General features: G+C 39.8%; 1 protein-coding gene across 1 annotated transcript in view; it reads right to left on the bottom strand.

Moving 5' to 3' along the window:
- astn2 (astrotactin 2) overlaps positions 1-22735 on the bottom strand; it is a 360618-nt gene that overhangs the window by 27185 nt on the left and 310698 nt on the right. The window contains exon 19 of the mRNA XM_042509044.2: positions 21730-21878. Coding sequence (XP_042364978.1) covers positions 21730-21878 — 149 coding nt within the window. The remainder of the gene's footprint in view (positions 1-21729; positions 21879-22735) is intronic.

Here is a 22735-nt window from a genome sequence, read left to right as displayed (position 1 = left end):
TGTACAAATGTTAAATAGCCATGGTTTGATGCCAACATTTATTCTGGTGAGTGATTATGTGCCATTAGTTTTGGTTTTTTTTTGTTAGTTTGTTTTTTACATCTTTTGTAAATATCCTCCGTGGGTCAAAAAGCTAGGAACACAAAGCACTAATTATGCCATTATAAAATGTATTTATCATATGTTTACACTGGAGCTAACACTGTTCTTTAACAATTTGGGTCCAAAACAAACACTTAACATAAACTCGTCATGGCAATATCAATGTATACTAACAGAGTTAGAAAGATGTTATGTCTCAAGAGGCATACATGGAGAGGAGTATCATGGGCTTATCTAAGCTTAGTGACACAAGACAACGTGTCATAATTGGACGTTCTGGAGGCCTTTAGTAACTTTAATCCATCTAGAAGACTAAACAAAAGACAAAGGTCTTCAGTCTGGTCTTTGGTGACTCTCGAGTGGCTTACTGTATAATTATCAATTTAAAGACTCAGCAGGAGCACACAGAGTGTGTTTTAGTTCCTTTAACAATCATATACACTTACCTAGCAAACTCTACCACACATTCCATGGGTCAAACCCTCCTTAAACAGAGCCATCTGAAAGCTATAAACTGTTATACAATTACATAAATATAAGACCAGCGCGCAGGCTTAGTGGAGGTACACAGAGTACTATCATGCACGTGCACACACTAAAGGGGCTAATATTGGCCTTTTCTATGTGCACATGTCAGTTTCTGTAATTCTAAAATAACTTCATAAACGTTAAGATCATTGTTTTACAAGGAATTACAAAAAAATGTCAATTTAAAGCACAATATGCAAATTTGAATTACATCACTGTCTATGTGGAATGTAGCTTAAGTAACTTTAAGAAATATTCAAGTCAATGCCTTCCCTCCCCAACGATAGAAGAGACACCAAGGGGACACAACTTGAGGTTGCAAACTGATACAAGATAAGAACACCAGTGTAGTATTCGAGACCACTTCAATCTAGATCAAGTCATGACCAAGACCAGAGTGTATTGCTACTGAGACAAGACCAAGACTTTATACGGTTGAGACCAAATCAAGCCTAAGACCAGACCCCTGAATGACACACTTACAATAAAATGTTAAACATGCAAACGATGAGCGCCTTGCTGCTCAAATTAATCTTCAAATAAAAATACCCACAGACAACATTCATGTGTTTTATGGCTATACTGCATGTGTGTGTATTTATGTGAAGACCATGACAAATGTCTTGATAAAATAGTCAAAATACTTTGCAGAGGTGAATTTTGTATGTGGAACTTTTTCATTATTTTCTATAGGCAAACAAATACAAATACTCTATCATCTTTACTTAACACTACTTTTCTGCACAAGCAAATCTATCTATCTATTGTAAGCACTTCAAAAGTGATGAAAGGCTTCACAGCATGTCACAATTAGCAAGCAAAGGCAAACATTTAGAGCACTGAATTTCAGTCAAGAAGCAGTCAAACTGGAAGACAGATTCTTGTGTCTGATTTTTTCGACTACAGAACCTTGAACACAGGTCCAAATTCAATTCCCATAAAGATTTGGACTGAACTAAAACAACATGTTAATCTTTTAAAATTTGGCTTTAAGCTTTTATGGCAGTGGTCTCACTCTCTACTAATCAAGCAATTGCTTGATTCAATGTAGAGAGAGAGGAAATTCCTGCGTACACTTTCTGTACAACAGTTTATGGATCGGCAGCACATGTTCTTACAAACCCTGACAAAGGAAATATGCTAAAACCCAATGGACTTATAAATAAATACTTTTATTCATGTGTCTCAGTGTTTATATTTCATCACTTACTGAGTCGAAGCATATCCCTGCTTTAAAATACTCTCCTTATTAACACCTTGTCCCTCCTGCTTAGTCTTTCGTTTGAGAGAGGCCAAGCATACCTGTCATTCAGTATCACAAGAGATCACACAAGAGCGGAGAGGTGACAGAAGGGGCTGGTGTGTGTGTGTGCGTGTGTGTGTATGTGCGTGTGCATGTGGGTGTATGTGTGTGCGTGTCTGTGTGGAATAGAGACTGGGGTGAGGAAATGACACAGGGTGATGAATCAAATGTGGGGTGTTCACACATGCAAACTGATGGTATGACTCAGCTGCTAAACTGGAAGTGCTTTCACAAGCTGTTGGCGCACATGTATGGCTACATTTATGGAAGTTTGCTCACACTAAGGTCCATCACTATTCTATTTCCTTTGAGGTGGTAGCTTTTAAGTGGCTCCATATCAATCTAGAATTAGTTAAAACCCCTCAAAATCAGATCTGTTAACTCTAGAATAAGAACTCAAAACCCACCCAGAAGCAGCATTAATGGCTCTACCCTTCTGAGGGGTTCCTCACGGGTAGGCCTGTGGTCCGTCAACATTTCTGTCAATACCAAAGCCACAACAGCACACAGCTGGCAAAAATTAAGGCCCCCGAAATTCTATTACGGTAAAAGCCATTTTGCGTGTTCTCCAGCTTACACGGCGATTAAAACCTCATGGCAAATGCCAGGTGACCTTTTTAGTAAGCAGAGAGGAGAACAAATAATAGCAAATCATGGGAACATGACAAGACGGGCTGATGGACAGCATACAAAGGGAACCACTCTGATTCAAACACACACAGGCCTCGGAACTATGATGTAGCTGCAAACACGTCAAGTCTAGTTTATTTGTACAGACCCAGTATCATATACAGTGTCTCAAAGGGCTTTGCGGGCCCACAACTGCAACAGTCCCTGACCCAGACTTACCCAAATTCTGTTAGAAGACAAGGAAAACCCCTCTCAAAAAACCTTGGCACATACCACAACACAAAAAGGAGGGGGTAGGCATGGGTGGGGAAATTCAAAGAGAGCTCCTTCCTCTGTGGGCAGCATGGGGTGAATAGTAGCCGTAGGCAGGGAAAGGGCAATAACAGAGAAAGTTGCAAGAGTAGAAAAAGCAAAATGCAAGAGTGGGATTATGAGCCAACACATGCATATACAGTATGATAAACATGCATACAACACACTTTCAGAGTCCATCTGTGGCAGTTTGTGGAGACAGGTGTGTGCATGGTGGCATTTTGTGTGATGTTGGAAGCCAGACTTGCAATACTGTTATCCCCGACATATCATTTCAATTACGCCACTGAATTCAGGCACAGTGTAATTGCCTCAGCCATTAGCTCTGTGTGTGTGTGTGTGCGCGCGTATATGTGTGACTGAGTGTGAAAGAGCGTGTAAATTCTCAAGGTCAGTGGGTTCACACATTAGGGTTTTTTTTTTCTGCTCAAAGAGGAAATGTAAGGGAAAGTGGCTGAAGAAAAAACACTGTAGTAATGCACTGTTTATTCTCTTTTGCAGCCACAAGGTACAGCTTAAACTTTAGGTAAAAGTTTAGTAAAGATGATGAATGCATCATATAGTATTTGTATAGTGAATGAATGCAGTAATATAATTGTTATATGTATATACATACACACACACACACACACACACACACACACACACATATATGCATGATTTGAAACATACCCCTTGTTATCGTTTTTGGTAGAATCATTACATTTTTATGTCCATTTCCGCATGTGTGAACCTTCATTCATATTGCAAATGAGGCAGCTGTGGCTAAGACGGTAGAGCGGTGATCAGAAGGTCGGTGATTTGATTCCTGGCCGCTGCAGTATACATGTTAAAGTGTAAGATACTGAACCAAACTGTGAAAGTGAGCATGATGAGCATGTGGCACGTTGAATGATAGCCTCGGCACCAGATCATGATCATGTGTGAGACTGGGGCTTGTGCTGTTAAGCACTTTGAGTGGTCGCTAAGACTGGAAAAGCACGATTAAAATGCAGTCCATTCACCGTATACTGTAGTTAATCAAAGATTAACTTTATTTTAGAAATCTTTCAAGATACTTTCTGTCCATTATATTCAAATCAAACTAGCAACTTTATAAAATTTAATACAAAAAAAGAAAAAAAGAATAAAGTTTGATCTGATATGAGATCTTCATAATGAAAAATGAATATTTCTTGTTATGCAAAGTTAGGGATAGATTTAGTATTTGTTTGTTTGTTCTTTTTTTTCTTTTACTTGACTGTTTTTTGTTTGTTGGTTTTTGTGTTGTTTTTCCACTACTTTTGGTCGTTTTCTTGCACTTTTTACTCATTTCTTGCAAATTTCTGGGTCATTTCTTTAAGTTGCTCATTGCCTTTTTTCATTGTTTTGGAAAAAAATAAAGACAATTTACCCAGGTTTCAAAGGGTTAATGTTAAATTGGCTCAGTCTTTCTTGTGTCAGCAGGCTTTACTGAACACAGGCCAGACGTTTCAAATTCCAGACTCCTTTCCGCCAAATCCATCAATGCTCTTGCATGATGTGACTGATGATGACTTACTAATGAACACATTAAGATGAACTGCATTACCAGGACTGGAGGTGGGAATTCTGGCACCTCTCCCTCTGTGTGGCATCCTAGGCAGTCAGATATGTTGCCTGTAGGAAGATCTGCCACTGACTGTAAATGCAATGGCTGCATATTATGTTGCTAAAATCACTTGCACTCAAGCACAATCAGCATCGGAAACTGGGGCACATATAAGTGTGACAAACTAATTTCTAAAATGTCATAACCAGAGGATTATGATTTTACTGGTTCATATATTGTAATAACATTCAAATGAAATAATAAGTGCCGCATGGACATATCACCAGTAAACAGTGCTGGTCGCTTGTGTTTTTATTTTCTGTTAATACTCATACTTCAGTTTGTCCTCAAACTACCTTCTTTTTCCCTTCTATTTTAATGTGTCTCTCTCTCTATGTCGACCTATTATCAGTCCAGACAATTGCACAGTAGACTTTTTTTAAACAAACAAAACACAAGCTTTATATTAACAAACAAATCACACACTTTATATTTCCTGTGGGCTGCCAAGCCTGCTCGGGGCCTCTTCTGTTAAACTGTCAGCACTCAACCCTCCACTCCCCACACTGAGCCTCCACAACGTCACCTTCCTCCCTTCTCTCTCACACACAGTTGACATTACACAGGTACACACAAACTGTTACATGGAACCTAATGTCACACAATGCCACCTATGGCAGGAAATTCAAGGTGTATAAAAAGTGGTGGAGGGGGTTGCAGTTAAGTTGGGGATTTACTAACGTCATCTGAGGCATATATTTAGAGGTAGGAACAAAGCACTGTGGGAAATAGTTTTCTCCAAGGAGGTTGAGTTGCACATAATTGTCCAAGCTTTTCTAATCAGGTAGATGGACATCCCTTTGGACAACCCTGCTGAGGCACTGTGCTGGCATGCAGAAAGATACATCATTTATTTATGAAAACTAGTTTTTTTTTTATGGTTTGAGAGAGAAGGCTAAAATAGATTGGAAAAGAATTATGTGATTATACTTTGATGCAGAAACATGTATTGAAGGAGCAGTGTGTGGAATTTGGGGGGATCTTTAGGCAGAAATGGAGGATAGTATTCAATAATCACCTGAAACTACTGTAAGAGTCACTGTGTTTTCATTAGCTTGGAATTAGCCCGAGCAGGTCCTATTTCATCCGGCCGTTGTAATTATCCAGCTGGATGTTATATATATATACACACATACATACATACATACATACATACATACATTAATAAATATAAAAAATAAAAAGCCTTGAGTCAAGATTTACAAGACAATACTGCTTTCCAAGTCCTTACAAAGTCAAGGAGGTATCCAACCAAAAGCTCAGACACCTTTATGTTCAATTAAAAATAAAAAATCACTCTTACATAAATATACCTGTTATGCATATTTTTCTTAATGATTTTTTTTTACATGTTTTGTTTACTTCTGCAGTTTATTGGAAAAAAGTTCCATGCACATTTTGCTACCCTTACAATCATGGCTTATTGCATCGACTGAAAGGTACAGTTGTGTATCATCTGCGTAACAACAGAACATGGTAGCCCTCTATTTTCTCCTTTTTCTTTCTCTCTTGATTCAGAATCTCGTGATTCTGTACAAGCGCTTGAACCACATTTAAAGTCTATGGCCAAACTGTACTTAAGGTGATGTTTGAGTTAGGTTATAAAGTTATCTGGGTGGCAAAATGAACATCCATTCCAAATTTTAATTCAATCCATTCATTATTTGTCCAAATGCATTCAATACCAGAAATGTCAGTGTCATGGTGACCATATAGGAAATGTCTTGGGATCATAAAAGCCACCTGAATTAATTTTCTGGGAACTATGAATGTCTGTACAAAACAAAATTTGTGGCAGTCTATTTAGTAAATTATTCACTAGCACTGACAAAAAATCAGGGCATGAAGAAAGTCATGAAGATTTATCCTCTAAGCACAAAGGGTATCCATGTCAAATTTCATGGCAATCAATCCCATAGTTATTGAGATATTTCATTTTGGATCGATCTGGCAGACCAACCAATTACTGACATGGCTAATAGGTGTACTGCTCCAAGATGTGAACCTTTGGTACATGTGACCCAAACCCAGAGGTAACAATCCCTGTCAGAATTCAATTAAGAAGCCATTCAAGTTTTGAATTCTGCTCTTGACATTTAGCAGGCATCTGCATTTGATAGCAAGCTGTGTGCTACTATATCTATAGAAATGTAAACAGATCTGACATATGTAGAAAAAAAGGCATTATATTAAGTAGGAACTGTAATGATAACCTTGCAGTGGATGTTTAAGTAATCCCTCTGAAAATTCCCCAACATATGGGCAACCATGTGTCATTTTGTAGGAACCAAAGCCAACAGACATAACTTATGCATGCATTCTACATTGCTTCTATCTCAAAGTAAATAAACATTGTAACTCCACACCTATACATTAGCTGTATCTTTTACTAACACTAAAGGATCATCTTACAAAACATGTACTGAATGACTGATAAGATTGCATGTTGTTGTTGATGTTGATGTTGTTGTTGTTGTTGTTGTTGTTGTTGAGCAGTAAGTAATAAAATGGACGGTTTGATGGAACTCTCTCATCTTGATAATGCATTCATTTACACGAGTAAAAGTATTACATCACAGCTTTTCAGTTATCTGGAATTAATCAACTTCCCTCTAGCTAATAATAATTGAGTTTCCATCCAGGCCGTATTATAATCAAAGATAAGAGGTGATATTTGAAGCTAAAGTAACATATGCGTCTGAATGAAAACACAGTAAAACATGTTCAGCAGATGTAATGGCAAAAAAAGAAAAAAAAAAAAATTTAATAATTTGATCATCCCTTAGGATGAATGTGATGTTTGATTTTAAGTGTCATCCTGTCAATCATACACTGTACAAAAATATTTCCTCAGTTCTGTGGACTATAGGGTGCAAATGAGGTCAAAGCTGCACAACAATAACCACAAAAAGCAAATATGCAGTTCCTCACTGTTTCATAAACTGGAAGTTGTATCATGCAAAGACGGCTTAATATTTTCCTCAAATATAAATGTATCGGACAATTCTCTACATTCAACAGCTACATCTTAGCTAATGTTGATATTTAATGGCCACATGGTCAGTGCTTTGCCCATTCGTCAGCTTCTTCCTGAGTTTTAGAAGTTTTTAGCACTATGACTCTCTGAACCTGAGAATGGTGTGCCGTTTGACAGCGGGCTGCCTCTGCCCTTTCTGCATAGCAAGAAATTGGGTCAGGTGTGGTGGTTCGTCACAGACTAATGGCCCCCTGGGTCCATGTTGACTATTTTGATGTGACCCGTGTGTGGTCTGTTTTTACTGCCCCCGGCTTCTTTTACTGTGGCTCTGCCTCCCCCTGGGTCTGTACTTAGCACTAAGAATAGACCTGTGGGTGATGACAGGCCGTTGGCTTGTGTCTTACTGTGATGCTGCACTGTATTGACTGGTTGATGTGCACTGCCATCCTCCACCTGCTGCACCACAAGATTGGTGGGCTGTGATGGCTTCAGCTGGCTCTTTGGAGTGTGTAGGGTGAGCAATTGCTGTGTGTCTTTGACAGGGACACCAGCATGTGCAAGCTATACCAGCTAGTTTAGGTGATGTTTGGTGTTCAGGCTGGAAGTGCATTTTCATTTGCCCTCACATAAAGTATATATATATATATATATATGTATATTGTTGCAGATATTGGCCATGAAGATGTCTGCCTTCTCTTGAATATTGTAGAGCTAAATGGAACCTGGCTACATTTGAAAAACCAAACAGCGATGTCTATTTCAAGAAATCCTGACTGAGTTATTCAAGACAATCCACAGACCTTGTAGTGAGCAGTTTTATGTATGGACTATTTTTTTCTACCAGACTACACCTGTTAACTGTATCATCACGCAGAAGGAAGGGTGTATCTACTCATAGATGAGAGGCTACTGCTCATAACAGCACTAGTTGTAAACATAGAAGGGAGGTGTGATGGGTCAAGCTGTAACATTAAAAAGCTAGCTAGTAGTAGATGTGCGCTTCCTTCTGTGCTGTGATACCGTTGTTGGGTGTGGCTCAATAGAAAGAAAATAGTTCTCATATGAAACAGGGTCTGTGGATTATTTTGAGTCAAGACCAGGTCGTGATTTCTGAAAAGAGACACTGCTGTTGAGTTTTATTTTATTTTAGAGAGAAGACAGGCATCTTTACTTTAAAAACAATTTAAATTGATAAATAGAGCATTTATGCATTATGCATTTATTTTTTGGGGGCGAAATGTCCCTTAAATATATATATATTTTTTTTAAATGACTGGTTCTATCACATTTTTGGTTGAAATTTCTGAGGATATTAAAGATGCAAGAACACTTTAATTCAGAGACGTTAGAGGGTGAGCTTTTTGATTAAACATCTGACATGTAATCTATTTAGAACTGAATATAATGGTGACTATATCATGTTAAAATGTTAAGTTAAGGAGTAGACAAAGTATTCAAAGAAAACCTTTCAATATCATGTAGTAATACTTAGCGACACCTCGAACTACTCTAAGTTCTTATGTTCAACATGTTTACTACTATATAGAAAAACATTTCATTTAACAGGTGCAAGAGAGATCAGCCAGGCTGGAACAATAATTAACTGACGTTAGTTAAGGATTTTTTTCTTTTTATTTATTGTGGCCAATTGGAGGACAAAAACGTGTATCAGGAGCAAAATGTGTCTCTGCAATGATAGCTTCAAATATATCTAGGCATGGCTGTTGGTCCTTTCCTATTTATTAATTCAGAGAGCAATTCCATCATGAGTAAATATTTATTTCTATCACTTTCAGTGTTTGCAATGCCCTGAATTGCAAAGTGAGACCAATCAATCCCAATTTAATGCTTAACTGCACTTTAAATCGATTTTTAGCTAGCACCAAATTCAACAAAGATCAAGTCCAGACCACCATGACTTGCACCAGTGTTTCATAACACATAAAAATCTCATCAATATCCATATGACTGATGGGGATACAATGCCCCACAACTCACAACGATAAATGAAATGGAAGACACTGAGGGGCAGCATCCTCATCTCGTCTTAATTACAATTCCCACACAAATCCATCAATGTGAGTTAGACCTCATATTGAGTGTCCATATCTGTGTTATGGTTACTGAGAGATGGAGAGACAAAAAAAACAAAAATGAAAGGAGGAAAGTCTAGACCTATGGCGAAGAGAGAGAGAGAGAGAGAGAGAGAGAGACGAACAATGTGTGTGTGAAGAGGCAAAATGGGAAAGGAAGCAAAAAGGGAAAGGGAATGCAGAAAGCCCTTGGCCCCCTGCCTGCAATCTGCAATCTGCTGATGGCGAGGCTCGTGACGAGGAGGTGCACAGCGTCCATTTTTAGCGATGAGGTCATCTTTAATTAACAAAACAAAGAGAGTCAGCTGTGTCACTCCAATCTGTTATCTGCACCCATGCTCAAGGACACCGTTTATCTCCATATAATTCAATCTCTTTGAATGAGGGCTTATCGACGCATTGGGGGGCATTCTTGGTCTCAACCAATAATGGAGCTGTTACATAAACAGGGGTGGGGGATACCGCCGATTGCAGAAGAGAAGGGGGACATGAGGAAAGTATAGAGAGGTATGTGACAGAAGAGGAGAGTAAAACTGAGGAAGATCCACATGTTATGTGTCCCAGTAAGCTGGCTGTATGAGCTGGGAGGAGGAAATTGGAACTAAAGAAAGGGCAAAGATCAAATGGCTAATCTGTTTCTCAGTCCAACAGTGCCAGCATGAGGTGACATCATTGCTGTGTAACCCTCTGCTTGCGTCTTCATCCCCCTTACACTCCTCTAAGGTGCAATCTCTCTTTCCCCTCCTCTTTGTCTTTTTCTTGTCTGCCCAGTTTTGTCTTTCCACATTTTCATAGATCTCATTTTCTCGTCTCTGACAATTCTTGGTATTCTCCCGCTCTGCCCTGCCCTCGCTTAGTGTCACAAAATCAGGTACCATAGAGCGGAAGAGACTCAACACGGAGACTTGCAGGTTTTTAATTAGCGCTAAGTGTGTGCATTTGTGTGAGAGTTGTGGGAAGCACGGTGCTACGCTGATGAGCGCATTCACAAAAAAGTGTCACCTCAGCATAACTGTGATTTAAGGACGAGCCACGAAAATTGGCAGCTGAGGAAACAATAGCGGGATTGTAAAAATGTGATGATGGAACCCAGAGGCATTCAGAATTCCGCCAATAAGGAGTACTTTTGCTTGAGCCTTTTATTAGACAAATTTCATAACATTTTTGGCGCCTTCCTTTTTTTTCCTTGGGAACTCCCAGTGAGAGAGAGCTTAAGGATGTCTGACATTGAAAAGTCTAGGTAAGACAAAAAATAATTCCTTCAAAATACAGTCTTGCATCCTTTTGCAGAATAGTTTGTAGTTGTCGCACGGTATACACTCAGTTTCAAAGTAGATGTTTCAGTGGTTAAGGAGGATTACCTGGCTATAATATGCTTAAATGAAACCAGATGAGTTCATCAGAATTGGCCCAGTTACAAATGCCATATCAAAATATCCCCAGACGCTTGTTTTTGTAATCTGATTATATGTTTAAAGCACAGGTTAAAAGGACATGTCAGAAATATCAATAAAATATCATTTACACACCTTACTTTTGCTATTTTTTTCTGCTTTGTCATTTATTTTTTGGCTGTTTCAGGTACCCCTTGAGATTTTCTAGCATTTGTGCTCTTATCAAATTTCTAAATATCATCTGTGATTCTCAATATCTTCTTACATATCACAGCTGGTTTGACCTATTGCTGTAGAGGAATGCTGAGCCCCACACTAATACATCAGCACTGCCTATTTAACAGGCTTCTCTGTGAATGCTGTCTCTGCCTTGGTGTGCCATCTAGAGGCCTGTGTGAGGCCCAGTGAAGTGGATCACTCATATCCATCACTGATGGGACTGGAAAGGAGAAGGAACTTGCAAAATTAACTACAGAAGAGTCCAAGACTCTTAGGGTAGGAACGAGTCTGGCAGTTATTGTACAACAGACAGATCTCCATAAGACTTTCTTAGTAATTGTTAAGGGTGGGGGGTGTTAAGAAAAGGAGACACTAAATGTGGAACACAGTGGTAACAATACATGACTCTAAAATGGTACACAATTAAAATCATTGTAGTTATTTCTAATAATCTACTGGGATGAGTACAATGGCTATTAATGTGCTTTCCACATGCGACTGCTAATATGTTTCTATAAATTCAGCTTCCTGTGAAACATATAATACACAATTATATACTGTTTACAGATAGAGTTTCTAGAATATGATGCTTTTACCTATAGTGTTGGCCCATGCGGTTGAATAATATCGGTAGGCAGACAGACCAGCAGACAGCAGGGTTTCATTTGACTTTTGCTCCACATCTCGAAACATGAGGAGTGAAGAGACGCAAGGGGATAAAATACAGGTAAAACCTTTGGCTAAGGAAATCATATACTACTGATGATCAGGGTTTCCTTTAATTATAGCTCTGTTTCACACAGCCAGTGCCCTCTAACAGTGTCAACAAGCTTAAGTAATGTCATCTGCAAAGCAGGGCACCCACATTTATATCTGAATATGCTTGCCAATTGGGATGAGTTATCATATTTGGAGACTGCGTACAGCCATTAAATCTCACCTCTGCATCTGCTTTTTTTCAGCACTTGAATGCACCCCATTGAGACGATTAACTGCAATCTGGGATGACCTCATTTTCACCTACGCTTCATCTCAGTGAGTCGGTGCCCCTCTTGCCTCACTGGTCTTGTAGGAACAGGTGATCCCTCTCTGTCTGCTCCATCTGTACATCTGGCACTTGCAGTGTTCAGGCTTCTTCTATGCTAACCCGCAGGACCTGGATCTTGGCAGTGATGACTGTGTCTGCAATACCCTCGTTCTCGCTGTTAGTTTTCGTGACAAAGACAGGATGGATGTTGTGAATAAGACACCCTCCACTGACGAGGCGGCTGTTCCCGTCTCCCTGCATCAATCACTCGCATCCTGGGCGCATGCTGACATGTTATGTTGAGCACACAGCCTTGGTGAGCTAACAGCAGGTGTTTATCTGCTATGGTGACAGAGTTCTTGGGAACTCCCTATCAGAGCAGATTGGTTTGTAATTGTATCTCACAAGCAGGACACTCTACTCCCATTCAAGCATACTCATAAACTGTATTTCTTGAACTGGTCTGCTTCGTAGATCACTGTGAAAACAGTTTGTATGACTGCGTTTGGTCTGCACTATGCAGTTGCACTAACTTCCCCAAACTAGATGACCGACTTCACTGCATTGGTTCTGTTTTATCTATTCAGGAGACTGTTTCATGTCACAGTGTCCTCACCTTCAACTCTGCTGCAAGGATGGGTCGATTGTTCTGAGCTGAGATGATCCCATCCTCTCCATGGACCTGCCCCGAGTGTGTGCCCCCACCTTCATTAAATGCATGTTTGTTGGTGCGCTCATGATTGCTGACCGTGTATGGCTAAAGTCACAGTTGTGTGTGCCTGATTCCCTGTGGGCCTACTGCACTGACAAATGTACAGTGTGTGTAGAGCAATGCCCGAGTCTCTTCCGGGACTAACAGGAGTGGTTGGCAGCATCTCTGTGTTCTGCGGGGTGAGGTTGAGTTTTCTTATTCTGATTTCCTATTGTATTAATCAAGGTCTCGAGTGGGCTTTTACTTATAGGAATGAGTGCAGGAATGAGTTTCCTTAGTGATACTGTCTCTGTATGAAGGCAGTCCTTTCCTTTATGTACTATGAGAGTATTATTAGAGGATGCAGTTGGTGTACAGATAAATATGAAAAAGGTTATAATTTGTCGCCCCAGTTCTATAAAAACAAGTGAAACTTTAGAAAACGTCACGATTGTGCTTGGACTGACTGATGAAGAAGTCTGTTGAACAGTTAGATCGCCATTTATTGTCTTTGCTGACCCCCAAAAAATGTAGATAGTTAGTCCTGATTGGCTGGCGAGAACAAAATTTCAAAGCAGAGTGCTAAAATGCTCATTTTACACTTTTGCTAATGGACTCGAGTCCAAGTGACTTTTGTTCACACCTCTGCTTGATTCTAAGCCTTGTGACTCAAACTGAATGACTTTAGACTTGACTTGACAAAATTAGACTTGTAACTTGACTTGGACTTAAACACATGGGAATCATGACTTCACTTCATCCTGAGCCTTTAGACTTGAAAATACTTGAAATCTTTTCCCAAACCTAGTTACTAAAAAGTATATTTAAAAAAGTCAAAAGTCAAAAATCAATTAATTTCCCTGCTTTTCCTGATTCAACTAAGGTTAATGCTGTTAATTCTCAGCAAGTCGATACTTGTTTCGAAGACAAATATTATGCAGCGATCTAAAATAAATTAATAAATAAATGAAGTTGCTTTGGAACCTCTGGAACCAAGGTTACAAAGCTGCAATTTAAATAGCGCATATTATTTCAGTAATTCCTTTGAATAATGGTAAGAAAACAAAATATATCTGGGTCTTCAATTAATGCTAGGAGGTCAAGGGTCAAAATATTGATTCATTTTTTAAAGAAATGTATACACTTCCAAGCTTCTATGGTGTCATGTAGCCAACAGACAATATTGAATAGCAGCGTTTTTCATGTTGAGCCAGTGGTTCCAGCAGTAGTAGAGCTCAAGCGGTTGTCAGGAGGTAACAAAGTTGACTAGGTACAATTCTATTCACATTCCTGGAAAAAGTCAACCCTGGCTTTACTATGTGGAAAGAGGAGGCTTTCAAGGACAGAAGGGAGAGGTATCTGCAACTGACATGTGATCTTTTTTTCCTTTAAGTGCCAGCAAGTAGACAACCTCTTGTGATTAACTGCTAATGTGAGTATTAAGTTCAACCCTGGTGTATGTCAGAGTACTTAGAAAAAGATGCAATTGCTCTCATATAAGTTAACAATATACACAAGCCTGCTGATACTGTGTACAGTTTGCACTAGGTGTTAATGTTTGGCACTGACAGCCTTGAAATAGCCATGGAAAGCAACAGCCACTGAATATATTCTTTGTTGGTGTCAGTGCAAGCTGATGCAGGTTGTTCCATTTTGCCAAAGGTATCTTTTCAGTTCAAAACTTTAAAAAAAAATTGGGGACAGTTGTTGCATACTGTCATAGGTAATGCATGATTCTCTCTCCCACGCTTTACAAGCAAGCATATATTGGTCCAGACCTGTGCTGCCAGTAGAGCATCATGTCCATATAAACAACAAGATATATGAACTAACGGCTAGGCTGCTTTCCTTGCACATTAAAGCAGCAACTTTATCTTGCAGTCACTGTTGACCTCAGAGGGAAGATTTGCGAGGGACCAGGGAGAAGCCTACATGAAAAGATGATTTCTTTTTTTCTAAACAGCATTGATAAGTGGGGTCATCTGAGAGGATTGGAGTCAAGGTCTAATGGTTTGTGATACTACAAAACAATCTGATTTCTCTAAAGCCTTCCTGATACACAAAAAAAGGCACAAGGACAATTTAGGGGAGAGGGAATGGATAGAAATGTAAGCAAATGATGTAAAAAGCTTTCAGAGGCCATTTGAGGGACATTGGAAGGGTGCAGGAAGACATGCTGGCTGGTGGGAAAAGAAGAGGATGATATCCTAACACGTTAAACTCTTCTTCATTATCATTCTTGCTTTAACTTTCAGGTTCTAATTTCTTTGTATCAAAGTGAAGACACAGGTATAAGTACAAACAGTCCTCCCTTATGTAGGCATACTCTTCTCCTTTTCTGCTTGCACCCGAATATGTACTTATCTTCAGTCATGACGATGACCTACCCTGATTTTATGTTACGAGCAGAAGCATAATATCATTTCTATAATTTACATAAAGCAAGAAGGCGTCACATTAGCAACATTTATGGATATTAGCTTAGAAGAAGATACCATTCACAGCCAAGATTTTCAAGCACCCTATGATTGCATCCATTCATGCAGGAAGCTGGTACGGATGAAAAACCCGAGCCAAAAGGGTGGCATATTACATCATTTGAATCAGCTTAATAACATGGATAAAACTGTCACCCAGCTTTTGGGAAAAACTCACTGCATTCCAAAATTGATAGAACTCCTCATCTGCAGCGATAACTGGAGAGACCTTGGCAGATTTCAAACAACTTGTCCTTAAAGAGGTGACGAAATTTGTGAATTACCCTGCTGCTGATGTTGCTGGGGAGTTTTTAAGGTCTCCATCAATTGAATAAGCTAAGATAAATTTGCATATACAGCCATTAACTTTTATGGTCAGGATGTTCTTATCCACTGTTCCTACTTATACCTATAAAAGGCACTAAGGCACTAATTCATATATATCCACATATTCATGAGCCAGGAGGCTGTGGACACATGACCTATGTACTGTAGGCTGTCCTTCATCATCTAAAGTGATAGAAAGAGGAAGTCAGGTAACACAGTATAAAGAGTGACAAACACAGGACTCTGATTCAGGAGACCAGTGTGTGTCCAATGTGAAACCAAAAGTTAGCATTAAAATTATTTAAAGTAACGTATGTACATAAGGTCGCTTTGTCACATCATCACATTACAATACATACGTAACATGATGCTGCCCAACAATGGTTCTTTTCCTGAAACCAAGGGGCCATCTCCTCCAAAATGTTTTTTTCTTTCTTTTCTGAGGATAGTGTATTTTTTTAATGCTTTGCATTGGGAGTGCTGCTTATTTACGCTTCACAACAAACACAAGCATTGTGACAGGGGCGTGAATTCTGCGCTGAGCGATGCCTGTTGGACTTTTTTTGTTTTTTGAGAAATGTTCAACTTTGGATAAAATGCAGCATCATCACTGACTTCAGCTGGTGAATCTCAATGGAGGAGAGACAAATACAGCGAGGACAAACCATCACATCTTACATGTACAAGTGCGAAACAACAACACCAATGGTTGAGATATCTGTAAATGGTGGGTCCGCATTCTGTCCCTGCATGCTTCAGGGACCTTGTCCATATCTTGTGCCAACATGTTTACTTTTACAGATATTCTGAATCATGTCAATCAGATGCAACCAAAGAATCTTAGTTACAAAAAACTCTGTGCCTCCAAAACTCTCCAAAAAATCTCACTGGTGGACATGGGGCATAACCTATTCGGTGGGGGCGCTAAATTGTTCAATATCATACCATGTTCAGAATTTTTGTAAGATTCCATACGAAGGATTGTGTAAGGGTACACTGATATGGTATAGTTTTATATACCTTGGTTTTTGATGCGACTGAACTAGACTTTTTGATTACATACATACACATACCAAAATTCAACAAATGTGGATACATCTTTAATTTATAACATACTACCTGTTGACGTTTACTGGCAATCCATTTTAAATTAGGCTGCTTTGATAACCCTGAAAACAAGCAACAGCAGGATGAAAGCAGGTAGCACACAATGTTCTCCCAGTAAGATGATTCTCTGGAATCAAGCCCCTTATGCAATTAGAGAAGCCAAATCCACAGAAACCTTCAAGCCAAATAATCAAGACCAATTGATTCTGACTGTCAAATGACTGACCTTAACAATATCTATCTCAGGAGGGATACAGTATCATCTCCTATCCCAGTCTAGACAGCTCTGACATAGAAACATGGCTCTGGGAACCCATTGAGAGCCGCATCCAAATGTCTGCATCTCCACACTCACTCTCTGTCTGCCATCTGTATGAGTGTGCACATGGCTGAATGTGTGTGCTCCGAGTGTGTGACTCATGCTCAGCATGGCTGAGTGTCTGTGTGTGGCTGTCTGTTTATCTTTCCTCTCTCTCAGACACCAGCCCAAAGCAATGTTTCAACTTGGCAATGGATGTGGATGCAGCCTCCACTTCTGCGGATGCCGGCGTCGGCTGAATCCCATCCCTTGGACGCAGGTGCTGCCCTTACTACTGACAATGTCGCCTTTGGTCAAAGTCCCATCTTGTTGATCCATGTCTCATCTGCCCTCTGTTTTCAAAAAACTGTCCATGTAACTGTCCTTTGTACTTGTTTGTCCCAGCACATATTACAGCCTGTCTCTCTTTGGCCTAGCCTGCACAGACACTTCCCCTTTTGTATTTTTTTCTATTAACCTGACTGTGTTTTGCTATTTTGATATTGATATTGTATTCTTTCTAGACTAGACTACAAGATACACCAGATCCAACTCTCAAGATGTAGTTGTAGTAGATGTAGATGTAGTGTGCTGTATTCAAAATGTACTACTGTGATTAGCTGTCAGTACTGCTGGCAGTGCTCAATCCCTTGTCTGACATCAAACTGGGGGAGTTCAGAACAGGTTGTTCAAACGGTGCAATTCGATCACCTAAAAACATAGTGTGTAACTCTAAAAAACATCTTGTTTTCCATAATATTCTCTCTTTAAAATCAAATCTGAACACCTCGCACCACTCTATGATGCCAAATATCAGCCTTGACTAAGCTTTGGATCACAATTTTTCCCTACGATTGTCTAGATTGTCAAATACGGTTTACTGTAAATCAGCCGAATAATCCTTTAGTGTGTACCCACCCTTAGATGTTGGAGAAGAAGGCTTGACTGCAAGCTCACTGGTTCAAATCATCACACAGTCTTGGAAAATATGAACAGTGAAAATGAAGGAGGAACACGAAAACCACCAAGATGCCCTCGAGCAAAGTATTTATCCCCAAACTGCTCCATTAGAGCTGCTCAGTGGCCAACAGTAGAAGGCTGGTTTCACTGGCAGCTTCAACAGGGGAATATGTGTGTGCGTGTGTGTGTGTGTGTGTGTGTGTGTGTGTGTGTGTGTGTGTGTGTGTGTGTGTGTGTGTGTCTGTGTTTGTGCGTGTGCATATACGGTGCGTGTGTGTGTATGTGTGTGAATGTCAAGAGGAGCACCACTAAGAAAAAAATAATCGAGATTAGACTGAGCCTTAAGAACATGATATGATTTTGTCACTTGTATCCACAAGGTGAGCAGGGCGCAAGACTGATCTGGACTTCTTATTTAACTCAGCTTATGGTTTTATAATACAGACTTTCATTTTCCTGGGAAGTGCCTCAAAGATGGTCCTTAAATAAAAAGCCAGCAGTGGGTACAGGGAGTACAAATCCAATAATTTCAAAATAAGTCAGAGTAAGTGTGAGAAAATGACACTATGGCTTTTATTTGCTGAGTCCAGAGAACAAGATCTCATCATTGTAAGAGGCCCCTATTATTTCATAAATCGATCCCTGCAACGTCTTCCAAGTTTGTATCAGCAATCTCAATCCCCCCTGTTTAGGAGAACAATGAGGGTTTTGAGTAGCTACAGTTTTCGGTATTTGCATTGGAAGTGGGAGCGATCCAGATGCCTCCCTATACAGTTTATAATACATGATGTTTCCACTGAAAGAGAGACTATATTCTGCCAGAGTTTCCTACCATTTAACATTACCTACTCCTCTCTAAAAGGGGCATGTACTGAACACACATTTATCAATACACTCAACTCAGTTGTTTTTACTCACTTATCAAGGATTTATCTCAATTTTGTCCAGATACCTATAGTCCCTCTTTACTCAAAAATACACTTTTCTTTTGTTTGTCTCCCTAAATGTCTGACCTTGACTTTACTGTCTCTGACGGAGAAGATGTTTATGCACTTCACGAAAATCTGACATTCAAATATATATGCCTACCAAGCTAGATTAGGTAAATCACCATTATATAAGCCAATAACTGTGTAATGTGGGAAACACATATGGACAGGGGGGAACAGACTTTAGCACAACACCAGCAAAGAAGCCTGCAATCTAGAAACCCATCGGCTATCAGTCTGGCAGTGATAAAGCCTCTGCAGGGGATATATTTCAGTTTTATTCTGAATATCCAAGCCAATACATCCTCTATCATGTGCTGTTCACTTTGGCCAATCTGTATGGGAGGATAGCTGCATATGAATGCATGAATGATAATTTTTTAAACAAATTTAATATAAGCTTAATCATCCTCAGACTATAGCCATGGGTTTTGAGAACTGCATTTCAACCAATGCGTACACAAGCTGTTTGCCTGCCGTCAAATGTGATTGGTTAATATACCTCTTTGACTATAAACAGACTAAAAATGGAAACCAACCACTTCAGATACCAAAATCGTGTCCTCTTTCCTTCAGATTCTAACAAATCTATATTAAGAAACCTGAAATCTTCAGCATAAGGTGGACTTGTCAGTACAGAGAGCAGAGTTTGCATTAGCAAAGTGGAAGCCTTGACAGCAGATGTAGATAAGTGTGAATTTTCTGGATGTAAACCAGACCCTGGAGTTTCCACTAAAAATCCCATTGCTGCATATATAAGTGTATGCGACATAACTGTTGACCGTCTGACCGATAGCCAGCAGCACCATTGATCACACACTGATTGGCACACACAGCTGTCACTCATGACCTCATATAACCTTTTTGTAGCATCAAAAAACAAATTAAAACCAAACTTATCAGAAAAGATAATACTTGAATATACATCATCATGTTAACAACTACCTAAAATAACAGAAATAATCTTTGGGAAAATTTCAGTTGGCATGTAAATTGTATTTTTAGTTTGGCCCATGTCCCATCTGCTAACATGGCCTATACTACAGCCAGTCACCAGGGGTTGATAAAGATGTTTTGGCTTCACTTTGGGGAAGCTGTCATGTCTTCCATCTTTATATGCAGTCTATGGTCACAACCACTAACGCTGTGTCAGCCACTGCCAGTTAGCCAACAAGCTAAAAAGCTAACAAACAACATAAACAAAAGATGCAAGCTACTCTGATAAGTCTGCTAGTTGCTAATTTGCACAACAGACTCCACATCTGAGTCTGGGTCTGACTGAGGCTCAAACATGTATGGCTGAATATCTCTGATGGTTCCCTTAAAGCTAACACTAGCAATCTCGATGTGCACTGCTCTTTCACTGGTCAGCACTGTGCAAGCAGGGAGAAAAATCTACCACAAGTAGCAATGGTTGTTGGGCCTAGGCCAAATCCTGAAATTTTTAAAGAGGGAGAAATAATAGATCTGTTAGCCCCTATTAAGGATTTTTTTTTTTGCTATTATGAGGGAAAACCATGTAAAATAAAATGAAAAGGATTAGTATAATGCAAGTATTAGTTTGAAATATGTCCAGAGGGGGACTGTAAAGAAAGTTAAGGGTAAACAAGACAAGAATGACTAATAGTTAGAGATAAACAGTGACAGACATAAATGGAAGAAAAAAGAAAAAAGACAAAAGACGAAGACAATGACTCCTAACATGTGTTATACTGTCTGTTGTGACATGATTTATAGTGGTGACTGGCACATAGCACAGTGAGTCACCCACACCATCTGCCCCTGCCTACCTCACCTCTGCCAGCATGCCTGTGTCTAGCTGTCTGTAGTGTACCCTCTCTTCGCTCGCTGGTGCCCACGCTTCATCAGCACTCCTCCCAGGGGTGATGGATGGCCTGTCCATACTTCCCAATGACTAAAGCCAGCTTCTTCCAGACCACCTCATTTCTCCAATATTATTAAATTCCTTCCTATCACCCTTCCTCTGACTCACCCCAGCACCCCCGTCACAACCACGACCACTTCCCGAGCCCTACGGCACAATGGTCAGCACCATTTATGGCACTTGATAAATTACCCTACGTCATCTTCCCCCATCTTCAGTCTAAGCCCTTCCTTCTGTTCTGTATCCAGATCAAACCTTTAACCTCATCCCCTCCAACTGTAACTTTAACTCCTTCTATCAACTCATCAAACATCTTAGTCATTCATCTCTGTAATTTTATGCCAAGCAGATTTATTTGAACACGGTAAACAATGTAATTTTCCTTCTATTTGGAATTAAAACATGCTGTGGAATCTTGTGAAACTTTTCCAAATCTAGCTCACAAGGCTATCACATGACTAACACAACAATTTAGAGCCTCTAATCCACCTAATTTCCATGTCTGTGGACATAGAGGGAAACTCATATGGACACGGAAGAGCAGACTCCACACAGACCAACAGTGCTAACCACTGCCACACACAAAGAACTTACAAAACCACCAAAAATGAAAAACATAAAGAAATTATTCTTTTCTCAGTACTTGTATTATGTCCATAACTTTTTGTGTGTTTGTATGCATTTAAGTGTGCATGGTTGGCATGGAAAGTTCTAAACACATTGGAAAAATGTGAGAAAAAGTACATCAATGCATGCAGTCTTAGAGATTAGTTTATGTACCTGTATAAACCTCTGCCTCTGAAGGATCCTCCACTCTTTTATGCTGGATGACGTAGTCAGAAACTTTGCAGCCAATCAGAGGCTCCACATCCATCCATTCCAGGGCCACCATTGTGCTTGAGGGCTCCAGATAAGGTGCTAGGCGCAAACTAATAGAGTAACACAGAGAGGACAAGGTTTAACACATTGCAATGAGATAAATATAAACAATGAGATCAAAAGGTTACAACCATTCATTGACCTCATCTAGGGCTGCATGTGTGCAAAGGCTAAAGTATGGACCTTCACCTAGAATGGATAAGTAGGAATCCCATGTGGTCACTGTTATGTCATAGAGACTGTCACACCTCTGCCAATACAGTATTTCATTGGACAACAGGATGGCAAACAGCAGCTTTGCATAAAACAGCATTCCGACGCCACCTGTTCACCAGAAGTGTTCCCTGTGCAGTTTAATCCCTCAGAAGAGATAAAAGAACAATATTTCCATTTTGCCTGCCCTCCAGCTGTGTCTGTGACAATGGCTAAGAGAGGTAGGTTATCCCTCTTTCATAAAAAGGATGCCGCTCAGTTTCATCCTCACAGACAATAATAATAAGTAATGCGGGGTTTTACTGGCCTTACACTCCGGCACTGGCTTGAGTACTAGCTTTGGCTGCTGCAGTGACTCTTCACTGGCCCTTTTATGCCAGCAGGCATGGGCCCAGGGACTGCCTGACCAAAACTCTGGTTGTGGCATGCTTGTGCTCTCCAATTCCACAACCACTATCCACAAACAAAACAATTCAAAAACCGCCATAAATGCATTTTAAACTACTTGTGCAATACTTGTGCAACACATTTTTTAAAAAGTATTGCTGCAGAGTTAAAGCCAGTCTCATTACAAAGTCCATTTAGTAGCTGTTCTGGGGTTTTTGATAATATTACATGATCTTTATGAGCAGATGTTTTCCCAGTTTTGTGGAACTGTAGATAAAAAAATTTGGTCCAATCACCGGAAACTTAT

Source organism: Plectropomus leopardus, chromosome 20 (genome assembly GCF_026936395.1).
Source record: "Plectropomus leopardus strain MGB_pleo_1.0 chromosome 20, ASM2693639v1, whole genome shotgun sequence".
Taxonomy (NCBI): Eukaryota; Metazoa; Chordata; class Actinopteri; order Perciformes; family Serranidae; genus Plectropomus; species Plectropomus leopardus.
This window is presented reverse-complemented; position numbering and strand designations above follow the sequence as displayed.